The sequence below is a fragment of the Ranitomeya imitator genome, chromosome 6 (genome assembly GCF_032444005.1).
Source record: "Ranitomeya imitator isolate aRanImi1 chromosome 6, aRanImi1.pri, whole genome shotgun sequence".
Lineage (NCBI taxonomy): Eukaryota > Metazoa > Chordata > Amphibia > Anura > Dendrobatidae > Ranitomeya > Ranitomeya imitator.
In genome coordinates, this window is record NC_091287.1 from 432,520,453 (window position 1) to 432,532,831 (window position 12,379).

General features: G+C 43.9%; 1 protein-coding gene across 2 annotated transcripts in view; it reads right to left on the reverse strand.

Annotated features, from left to right (window-relative positions):
* Window positions 1-1,169: 1,169 nt before the first annotated feature.
* TMEM68 (transmembrane protein 68) overlaps window positions 1,170-12,379 on the reverse strand; it is a 32,695-nt gene continuing 21,485 nt past the window's right edge. For both annotated transcript variants that reach the window (XM_069731362.1, XM_069731361.1), the window contains exons 5-8: window positions 7,063-7,256; window positions 5,722-5,782; window positions 5,010-5,149; window positions 1,170-1,374 (exon numbers count right to left, since the gene is read on the reverse strand). In XM_069731362.1, coding sequence (XP_069587463.1) covers window positions 1,270-1,374; window positions 5,010-5,149; window positions 5,722-5,782; window positions 7,063-7,256 — 500 coding nt within the window. In that variant the 3' untranslated portion in view covers window positions 1,170-1,269. The remainder of the gene's footprint in view (window positions 1,375-5,009; window positions 5,150-5,721; window positions 5,783-7,062; window positions 7,257-12,379) is intronic.

Consider the following 12,379-nt stretch of genomic DNA (forward strand, 5'->3'; position numbering starts at 1 on the left):
TGACAACAGCCTTTGGGATAATCTTTATAACAGATGTCAGCAGAGGGGATTCACTGGCAGGCATACTAACAAATCTCTATATTTGGGAGGGTGGGGATGTTTCTCAATTTAAAGGGGATGTGCAATCAGATAGTGACCCACAGTTCACATCAGGTTTGTGTGTTCATTTTATTTATTTTTTTACTTTTGGGCAGTTTGTCATATCATAATGTGTATTAAAAAAGTCATGCAATTTTCACAGTGGCCACTGAGGCTTTTCTAGTCTCTTAACTTCCTGTTCCCGGAAACAACACCATACAGTCAACAATTGAAGTGTCTAATGAGCGCGTGCAAAGGTCATTGTGAATGGGAGGAGGAGCAGGGATATCACCTTTTAGGATTGGTGGTTCCTGTGTTATCAGCTGTGTATAGAGGCGTTACTTGTCATTGTAATCCTGCTCCTGAAAGAAAATGAAGTATGGATTTTAAAAACCTTTGGTGCTTGTGTGAAAAATATGAGACTAATTATGCTTTTTTAATACATATCTTGATATTCATTAAAAAAAAAAAAACACACACACAATGCCCCAAAAAACTAACATTCTTTGACACATTCCCTTTAAAGAGACATGATGACGCAAACTTAGCTATCCTCCATTACCATTAATAGAAGTCATGGTCATTTAACAACTGAATGAAACGTGAAGCATAGTCATGGCTGGCATTTGTCTACAAAAAGAGGTAGTCCAGGTCCCATGTGCTGTGGGCATGATAGAGTTACACGGTAACGTTTGGGCATTGCGTGTGACACCTCAATGTTTTACTGGAACATTGAAAATGGCATGATAAACCGCCATGATAGACAGAGGTCGGATACTGCACCATATACAGATCTGCGGGGAAGACCACCAGGCATGAAGATGATCTGCCCTGGTGCGAAGATCATACCGCGAGCCGCGAATGCCAGGGAGAAAAAACCTGGTCTGATGGCAAACCACAGCAAATAAGAAATCATCCACATGGAATGCAAAATTTCTACAGGAAAATTGACCTGTGATTCAGAGTGGCCTGGCCGCACGGTTTTACCAGACACGGGCACCATTTACAGTAAATTACTGATACTCCAATCATCTGATTTAGAGGAAGCCATCAGAGATGGGCAGATTGCACAATAGAGAACCATTCTCCTTGGTGTTCATATAAAACGTTAATAAAATCATTTATTAAACTAAATTCTGTAGTATATACACTGTACACGTAACCCTCCGGCATCCTGCCCACCACCGCGCTTTATTCTTCTTTAGCTCTCCGGTGAAATCTCTCCAATAGGGCTCGGAAAATATTCCCAGGAATTTTCTGGTGCCGATCTATCAGTGACTGAAGGGCACATTTTGTCTAAAGGAGAAAAATAAAAACAAAGACAAAGCGAGACGTTTGGATGGAGCGTCAGACATGACAAATACTGAGCGTACGACATTGTGCAGACACTGGAGTGACACGTGGGGAAAACTGCAAAGAAAAAAAAAAAAAGTGGCGACAATTCTTATCAATCATCAATTATATCGAGTTTTTCTGTGCGCATCTTTCTTGTGTGGTTTTCTTTCATACATATGAATTTAAAGAGCGCAAAACAGTGTGCTTGTCCGGTTAGTCAAATAGTTTTTGGCGCTTTCTCCCCCCCTCAGACAAGCTGATATTGAAGTCCTACTTTTGTGCTTTAGATTTATACTTGTTTCTTTAACCCCTCTCTGCCCTCCTCCGATATTGTGAAAATGTAAAAGGATGGGGGGGGGATGAGAGCTGCTGGTATGAACCCCTTTCTCTACTCCTGCCCTTGATGAGGAAGAAAAAACAACATATAAAATTGTAGAAGGGAATGATAAAAACATTTAAATGAAAAGTGAAAAAACTGTTTTTGGGGGTTTTTTTTTTGCACATGCCATCTTGTGGTAGACATAGACAATGCTGGATGTACATTTATCCAGGCGTTTTCCCATCTAATTTGTCTGTATTTTCGTGTCCTATTATATTTGCTTATATACCACAACGCTTTATCATCACTGTCCCCATTGGGGCTCACAACCCCGGGGAGAACATACAGACTCCTTGCAGATAGAATACCTGCTACAACTCAACCACGTTAATAAAAAAAAATCTCATCCGGTAAGTGCTGCAGACGTCCCGAGACTCATCTAGGAGCGAGCCTAATATTTTATAATCAATGGTAACAAAGGAATTTTTGCCGAAGAACTTCAGATACTGCAGATTATTAGCGATTCATTCAAAAAAATGTTCCTGTCCAAAAACACAATATTATCTTTTGATTAATAGAGCAATTACATGCAGAATCTAATCTTTGATTTCTGTGTTTTCCCTTTAAAAATGCTTTAATTATTCATTAAAAATGTTAAAAATTAATAGCATGAGAACATGGGCAGCACGAGAGCAGGAATCAGGGCCCAAGGTAGACCCTCAGCTGCCCATTGTGAGGTGCATGATAGAAGAGAAGGACCCCCAAGACGGTCATCCCCCCTACTGACCTGCATGGCTGCAGCACTGAGCACCCACAGCCATGTCACCTTTATTAAAGACTCCTGTCCACAGACTATATTAATCAGTCATACTCTAACCTCTACAGCATGGGCAAGACCAAAGAACTTTATAAGGATGTCAGGGACAAGATCATAGACCTGCACAAAGTTGGAATGGGCTACAAAACCATAAGTAAGATGCTGGATGAGAAGGAGAAAACTTTTGGTACAATAGTAAGAAAATGGAAGAAATACAAAATAATGGTCAAATCGACATCGATCTGGGGCATCATGCAAATCTCACCTCGTGGGGTATCCTTGATCATGAGGAAAGTGCGAGATCAGCCTAAAACTACACGGGGGGGAACTTCTTAATGATCTCAAGGCAGCTGGGACCACAGTCACCAAGAAAACCATTGGTAACACATTATGCTGTAAAGGTTTAAAATCCTACAGTGCTCGCAAGGTTCCCCTGCTCAAGAAGGCACATGTGCAGGCCCCTCTGAAGTTTGCCAATGAACACCTGGATGATTCTGTGAGTGATTGGGAGAAGATACTGTGCTCAGATGTGACAAAAATTGAGGTCTTTAGCATTAACTCAAATCGCCGTGTTTGGAGGAAGAGAAATGCTGCCTATGATCCAAAGAACACAGTCCCCACTGCCAAGCATGGTGGTGGAAAGTGGAAACATTATGTTTGGGGGGCATTTCTCTGCTAAGGGCACAGGACTACTTCACTACATCAATGGGAGAATGGATGGAGCCATGTACCATAAAATCTTGAGTGACAACCTCATTCCGCCAAGACATTAAAAATGGGTCGTAGCTGCGTCTTCCAGCAAGACAATGACCCAAAACATACAGCCAAGGCAACAAAGGAGGGGCTCAAAAAGAAGCACATTAAGGTCATGGAGTGGCCTAGCCAGTCTCCAGCCCTTAGTCCCATAGAAAACTTATGGAGGGAGTTGAAGCTCTGAGTTGCTAAGTGACAGCCTCAATATCTTAATGATTTAGAGATGATTTGCAAAGAGGAGTGGACCAAAATTCCTCCTGACATGTGCGCAAACCTCATCATAAATAACTAGAAAAACAGTCTGACTGCTGTCCTTGCCAACAAGGGTTTTGCCACCAAGTATTAAGTCTCGCCTGTCAGAGGGATCAAATACTTATTTCTTACTGCAAAATGCAAATAAATGTATATAATTTATACAGTGTGATTTCCTGGATTTTATTTTTGATATTCTATCTCTCAATGTTAAAATTAACCTACCCTTAAAATCATAGACTGTTCATGTCTTTGTCAGTGGGCAAACTTACAAAATCAGCAAGGGATCAAATACTTATTTCCCCCACTGTATATCGGAGAGAAGAGGGAGACAGTGTGCTACAATAAAGAGTGGGCGGTGGCGCCTAGGAGGGTGGATTAAAGTTTGTGAAACGCGGGTCGGGTGTTTGGTCAGTGATCTTTTTTGCTACCTATTATATTAATTACCTGTGACCTCTGATGTGGGGTATACCGGGCATTGTTGTATAGACACTGCTACATGTATACATGCTTGGATACTATTGAATTGTACATCATTACTGCCATTCAGTTTAAATACAACGTATAACAAGAGAGCATACCTTTTACTATTGGGGTTTACGCAGCTGCTCATGCAACGATTTTAGTCTGTCTTTATTGCTCAGATTATCTATAGTCATTGTTTTTATGACTTGTACGTAATAAAAGTTTACTACCTTTTAGTCATTTTCATTATTAACTTTGTCCTGGCACATATCTGGTTTCCTCTGGAGAATATTTGCAACAAATTTTGCAAGCATATAAAACAGACTTACAGGGACTATCCTATCCAAATCAATAAGTCTGCAGTGACTGCGTAGCCTCATTCTGTACACACCTACTGGACAGCTGCATCAGTAGTCTGGGCGTGGCCTCACTCCATACACATCCACGTCACTAGTCAGGGTGTGGCCTCATTCCATACACAACCACTGGACAGCCGCATCACTAGTCAGGGCGTGGCCTCACTCCATACACACCCACTGGACAGCCGCGTCACTAGTCAGGGCGTGGCCTCACTTCATACACACCCACTGGACAGCCGCGTCACTAATCAGGGCGTGGCCTCTCTCCATACACACCCACTGGACAGCCGCGCCACTAGTCAGGGCGTGGCCTCACTCCATACAAGTGTGGCCAGGAGCATGTATAACGCATACATACCCTCCGGTCTCAGCTCAGAAATCAGCGAATTCCCGAAGCACATAGTGCTTGTGCTGAGGAGATGCATAAGTCTGCAGTCATACAGAACAACTGCTAACTTATCGATTTGGACCACACAACCCATTTTAAAAAAAGTTGAAAATGGAGAGATGAATTAAATGCAAGGAATGAGAGAAAAAAAAAAAAAGCAAAACAATAAAAACTTGGCAAAAAACAGGTGCAAATGCAACAATGAATCTGACCCAATGTTTCCTACCATCAAACTGATCTCACCTTCTCTGCCAACTCATTTGCAGTAATATTTGGATCATACTGGATAGGATCACCAAGGTAAGTGCGAAATTTCACTGGGAATCCACCATACACAGGAACGAATGGTATCTTATACGTCTCATACATCCACCTAAAGATCCCTGTGAAAGAGATGAGCACATTTCATAACAGATCAATGAGAAACAGGACCAGTCACATGTACACAGGTAGAGGCGCCGCTGTGTCTGCGGGATTGTGGTGGTGCCACGAATCGGCCCCTACTGACCAAACGTGGCAGCCTACCCCAAGGACAACAAAACACTGTCCTGCTCTCAAAAACCCTTTAACCTTACAGCTTTAAGAAAAAAATATTGATATTGTCAAAAACTATATGATAAAAGAGTCAACTGTCAACAAGATAGAATTACTTATCAGGCCAGTTCATTGCAACTACATAACATACTTGTAGTTCCTCAATAGCTCTTTTTCAAGAACTAGAAAAACATTCTGACCGCCTGTAGCTGGCAATGACACAAGTCTTATTACATAAGGGGGTTCGGATATTGCTGTAAGCTCCAATTTTGAAGTCAAGTGGAGTGACTTTGTATAACAACCACATTCATGAGTTATAGATTTTTTAAGAGTAACAGCCAACACAATTTATGGGAAAATATGCTGAACTGCATAAAGGTAATAATCGAAGGTTACACAAAAGTAAGGAGACATTTCTTACTTAAGCAGCCAAGAGAGCGGAATCCTTCCCGGACGTTCTGTGTGAACATTGGGATGATGCACTAGGAGAACAAAGAACCACGTTAGACAATGGTGAGTCCAGAGCACCGTGACACAGGGAAGTATATGGTGAGCAATCCTCTAATACAGCGCTATCTATATGTTACACGTCTGAGTGATGTGAGAATAGTGGACGGAGGTTATGAGAAAGGTGTGATCACAAAATGGCCCGTTTAAACTGGGTGTTGGGGTAAAATATAAATATATATTTGCCAACTACTGCTGATATATGTGTTGGGGGCCGACTCCTTCACAAACACCCACTGGAAGATTCACCTGCTCCCTTGTGGGCCATTCTGAGAATGGGTTCAGGGGTCAGTGTAAAAGTACCTAGTTTCTTTGTACTAGAGAATATGAAGAGAAAAAAATATATATACATTTCAAAAGGAAGAGGTCAGAAGTGGCCAGCTGTTGACCTTATTTTATTCCTACTGCCACAAATAGTCTTTTTTTTTTTTTTTTTTTTTAATCTGCCATATGGTTCCAGAGACATGGGTCTCTTTATTTAGTGCAAATATTTATGTTCTTTGCCAATGCCAAGTTCTAAGAAAATATGCTCCAAAATTGCTATCTTATAGGAAATGCAAGTATGGACTAGAACGTACATGTGAGGAGTGGTGACAGGTCCTCATTAAAGGGGCTGTCCGGTCTACAATTATGCTATGTGACTGCAGACTTGTGAATACTCACATCGTGCGCACTGCGTGCCGTGAGGATTTTCCAGTGCTGGCGCCATGTAGACATGCGACTGCAAATATGTAACTTCCATACTTTTGTCTAAATTCCAACTAGTCCAAGGAGTGCACAACTCCAGTCTTCAAGGATGGCTACCAACAGTGAATTTCTTCAGGATTTCCTTAGTATTGCAGATGGTGCTGGACTCATCACCTGTGCAGGTGATTAAATATCACTTGTGCAATACTAAGGAGGTCATGAAAACACACAATGTTGGTGGCCATTGAGGACTGGAGTTGTGCACTCCTGGACTAGACTAACTGGCCGCGCTCAATACACTTGCATTGAGTAAAGCTTCATCTATCTAGTCGGCACGTGATCACATACTTGTGGTCACACGCCTGCACCGGTACCGGAGAATCCTGACAGCACAAGGTGAGCATGATGTGAGGACTCACAAGTCGCCAATCACATGCAGTGACTGCAGACTTGTAGCCTGAGGCCAGACAGACCCTTTATGTACTGGAAAATTGTACCCCATAGATTTGCAAAGTTTGGTGCTGCTATCATATAATTTTGCTTGTCTGATGGTACTAGGTGAGCTTACCACTTGAGCGTCAATTGCTACTTGTGCGAAACCTGTGCGATTCCCCCACATGAGGATATAGGATTCATCACTAAACAATGCTTCCCGCACCCCTCCTGGAGAGATTGCCAGGAGATGGCCGTCCTTCAGAGCCCTCACACACTCTTCCTGGGGTCCATGGATTACACTGAACACTTCCAGCAATGGTTTGAATCCTGTAATAAAATGTAATTACATTAGAAGATTGACAGAAGCAGATTTATCAATTAGATTATTTCCTGGATTTCCCTATAACGATTTCTGGTTTGCAGGAAATGTGTTCAGCTTTTTCTCTGCAGACAGGAAATATTCGTCTGACAATAATACTGTATTAGCTCTTATAGGACTAATATTTTATGACCAGAGCTTGCGAATTGTGGGACCACAGCTTATAGAGTTATATCCAGCAACTCTCCGCCACCGCTCTGGCAGCAAAAGAGTTAAATCTCGCTCTTTGCACTAACGCAGCACTGCCACGTACGTTACTAAGCGGTTACTGTTCGGTAACTAGTAAAGTACGTGGCAGAGCTGAGTTATTGTGGGATCCCACTCTAACAAAAGTCAGTTGCTTTCGGGGACACCAAGTCAGGCCCTCTCGGGGCCACTAAGGGGTGGTGTCTGCATTTTTGTAACTACACTTAATTTTTTCTAAATATAAATCACAAGTCAGGGGGTGTCCGCTGTTATATTAAATAAATAGGGCAGCAGAAGATTGGTGACCAGTACTCTTTAAGACACTCTGTCGTCTCAGGACCCAGACCCCCACTTACCAGCACTACTTAAAGAGGTTATCCATTACTTTAACATTGACGACCTATTCTTACGATAGGTGATCAATGACTGATCGGCTGTTATCGGTGCTGGTGCCGGACAAAAGTGCTCAGTTACAGAGATGTTCTCACTACTGTATAGTGGCCACAGCCAGGTACTGCATATCCACTCCTATAAAAATCAATAGGGGGCAGGTGTGCAGTACTCAGCGGCAGCCTCTATACAGTAGACAGAGCATCTGGTTGGGGTGATGGAACAGTAAAGGTTTGCCTTGTTTGGTCGATCTTGTTTTTGAAGTAGGTGGCAAAGTCCTCGGAGGAGATGAGGGGGGTTGGAGGTGGCAGTGTTGGGCGGAGGAGGGAGGTAAATGTGCTGAATAGTTGTTTAGTTGTGTGTTAGTGTCATGAAGGCAGTAACATACTCACCAGTGACTGTCTGCCCCCGATTTCAGTGATGCTCCAGCACTACTTGACCGTAACAGTAATCTGTTAGATCAGGATGTGGAGCGGCGGTAACGCTCTCATGTAAGTGTATGAGACTCATTCTGAGTGTCATAGACTTGAATTGACAAGATGCAAAAAGTGACCTCTGCTCTACACAGCGACCACTGTGTGAATCGGTAGCTGGAGCGCCAATGAGACAGGAAGACGTCGGCCGTGAGTAGATTTCAAGGCCGCTAACCGAAAGGGAAAAACAATTAAAATATATTCAGACAGAAATAAAGAAATCACTGGGGTGAGGTGTAAACAAGATTTTGTTTCATAATTGAAGAATTTTTGACAAAATGTCTAAACTTCATATTTCATGTCTGTGGCGGTGTGTAGCAGAAAGAAAGAAAGATAGCACCCTTGTATATATTCATGGTTTTCCTGCCACATCCCAGAATGAACAAAGTGGTGGAAGGAAAAATAAAAGATGAACTTCATAATGTGCCCCATTCCCAGTTTATACTAGTCATCTGTGCCATGAGACCTGCCTAGGTACAGGACACAGACCCCTAGTCATCCACGCCATGAGATCTGCCTAGGTACAGGACACAGACCCCTAGTCATCCACGCCATGAGATCTGCCTAGGTACAGGACACAGACCCCTAGTCATCCACGCCATGAGATCTGCCTAGGTACAGGACACAGACCCCTAGTCATCCACGCCATGAGATCTGCCTAGGTACAGGACACAGACCCCTAGTCATCCGCGCCATGAGATCTGCCTAGGTACAGGACACAGACCCCGAGTCATCCACGCCATGAGATCTGCCTAGGTACAGGACACAGACCCCGAGTCATCCACGCCATGAGATCTGCCTAGGTACAGGACACAGACCCCTAGTCATCCGCGCCATGAGATCTGCCTAGGTACAGGACACAGACCCCGAGTCATCCACGCCATGAGATCTGCCTAGGTACAGGACACAGACCCCGAGTCATCCACGCCATGAGATCTGCCTAGGTACAGGACACAGACCCCGAGTCATCCACGCCATGAGATCTGCCTAGGTACAGGACACAGACCCCGAGTCATCCACGCCATGAGATCTGCCTAGGTACAGGACACAGACCCCGAGTCATCCACGCCATGAGATCTGCCTAGGTACAGGACACAGACCCCTAGTCATCCACGCCATGAGATCTGCCTAGGTACAGGACACAGACCCCGAGTCATCCACGCCATGAGATCTGCCTAGGTACAGGACACAGACCCCGAGTCATCCACGCCATGAGATCTGCCTAGGTACAGGACACAGACCCCGAGTCATCCACGCCATGAGATCTGCCTAGGTACAGGACACAGACCCCGAGTCATCCGCGCCATGAGATCTGCCTAGGTACAGGACACAGACCCCGAGTCATCCGCGCCATGAGATCTGCCTAGGTACAGGACACAGACCCCGAGTCATCCACGCCATGAGATCTGCCTAGGTACAGGACACAGACCCCGAGTCATCCACGCCATGAGATCTGCCTAGGTACAGGACACAGACCCCGAGTCATCCGCGCCATGAGATCTGCCTAGGTACAGGACACAGACCCCGAGTCATCCGCGCCATGAGATCTGCCTAGGTACAGGACACAGACCCCGAGTCATCCACGCCATGAGATCTGCCTAGGTACAGGACACAGACCCCGAGTCATCCACGCCATGAGATCTAGTAACATAGTAACATAGTAACATAGTTGGTAAGGCCGAAAAAAGACATTTGTCCATCCAGTTCAGCCTATATTCCATCATAATAAATACCCAGATCTACGTCCTTCTACAGAACCTAATAATTGTATGATACAATATTGTTCTGCTCCAGGAAGACATCCAGGCCTCTCTTGAACCCCTCAACTGAGTTCGCCATCACCACCTCCTCAGGCAAGCAATTCCAGATTCTCACTGCCCTAACAGTAAAGAATCCTCTTCTATGTTGGTGGAAAAACCTTCTCTCCTCCAGACGCAAAGAATGCCCCCTTGTGCCCGTCACCTTCCTTGGTATAAACAGATCCTCAGCGAGATATTTGTATTGTCCCCTTATATACTTATACATGGTTATTAGATCGCCCCTCAGTCGTCTTTTTTCTAGACTAAATAATCCTAATTTCGCTAATCTATTTGGGTATTGTAGTTCTCCCATCCCCTTTATTAATTTTGTTGCCCTCCTTTGTACTCTCTCTAGTTCCATTATATCCTTCCTGAGCACCGGTGCCCAAAACTGGACACAGTACTCCATGTGCGGTCTAACTAGGGATTTGTACAGAGGCAGTATAATGCTCTCATCATGTGTATCCAGACCTCTTTTAATGCACCCCATGATCCTGTTTGCCTTGGCAGCTGCTGCCTGGCACTGGCTGCTCCAGGTAAGTTTATCATTAACTAGGATCCCCAAGTCCTTCTCCCTGTCAGATTTACCCAGTGGTTTCCCGTTCAGTGTGTAATGGTGATATTGATTCCCTCTTCCCATGTGTATAACCTTACATTTATCATTGTTAAACCTCATCTGCCACCTTTCAGCCCAAGTTTCCAACTTATCCAGGTCCATCTGTAGCAGAATACTATCTTCTCTTGTATTAACTGCTTTACATAGTTTTGTATCATCTGCAAATATCGATATTTTACTGTGTAAACCTTCTACCAGATCATTAATGAATATGTTGAAGAGAACAGGTCCCAATACTGACCCCTGCGGTACCCCACTGGTCACAGCGACCCAGTTAGAGACTATACCATTTATAACCACCCTCTGCTTTCTATCACTAAGCCAGTTACTAACCCATTTACACACATTTTCCCCCAGACCAAGCATTCTCATTTTGTGTACCAACCTCTTGTGCGGCACGGTATCAAACGCTTTGGAAAAATCGAGATATACCACGTCCAATGACTCACCGTGGTCCAGTCTATAGCTTACCTCTTCATAAAAACTGATTAGATTGGTTTGACAGGAGCGATTTCTCATAAACCCATGCTGATATGGAGTTAAACAGTTATTCTCATTGAGATAATCCAGAATAACATCCCTCAGAAACCCTTCAAATATTTTACCAACAATAGAGGTTAGACTTACTGGCCTATAATTTCCAGGTTCACTTTTAGAGCCCTTTTTGAATATTGGCACCACATTTGCTATGCGCCAGTCCTGCGGAACAGACCCTGTCGCTATAGAGTCACTAAAAATAAGAAATAATGGTTTATCTATTACATTACTTAGTTCTCTTAGTACTCGTGGGTGTATGCCATCCGGACCCGGAGATTTATCTATTTTAATCTTATTTAGCCGGTTTCGCACCTCTTCTTGGGTTAGATTGGTGACCCTTAATATAGGGTTTTCATTGTTTCTTGGGATTTCACCTAGCATTTCATTTTCCACCGTGAATACCGTGGAGAAGAAGGTGTTTAATATGTTAGCTTTTTCCTCGTCATCTACAACCATTCTTTCCTCACTATTTTTTAAGGGGCCTACATTTCCAGTTTTTATTCTTTTACTATTGATATAGTTGAAGAACAGTTTGGGATTAGTTTTACTCTCCTTAGCAATGTGCTTCTCTGTTTCCTTTTTGGCAGCTTTAATTAGTTTTTTAGATAAAGTATTTTTCTCCCTATAGTTTTTTAGAGCTTCAATGGTGCCATCCTGCTTTAGTAGTGCAAATGCTTTCTTTTTACTGTTAATTGCCTGTCTTACTTCTTTGTTTCTGCCTAGGTACAGGACACAGACCCCGAGTCATCCGCGCCATGAGATCTGCCTAGGTACAGGACACAGACCCCGAGTCATCCGCGCCATGAGATCTGCCTAGGTACAGGACACAGACCCCGAGTCATCCACGCCATGAGATCTGCCTAGGTACAGGACACAGACCCCGAGTCATCCACGCCATGAGATCTGCCTAGGTACAGGACACAGACCCCGAGTCATCTGCGCCATGAGATCTGCCTAGGTACAGGACACAGACCCCGAGTCATCCGCGCCATGAGATCTGCCTAGGTACAGGACACAGACCCCCTAGGCCTGAGATGTGACCCCTCTGACTACCAGAATGGGCATATTAC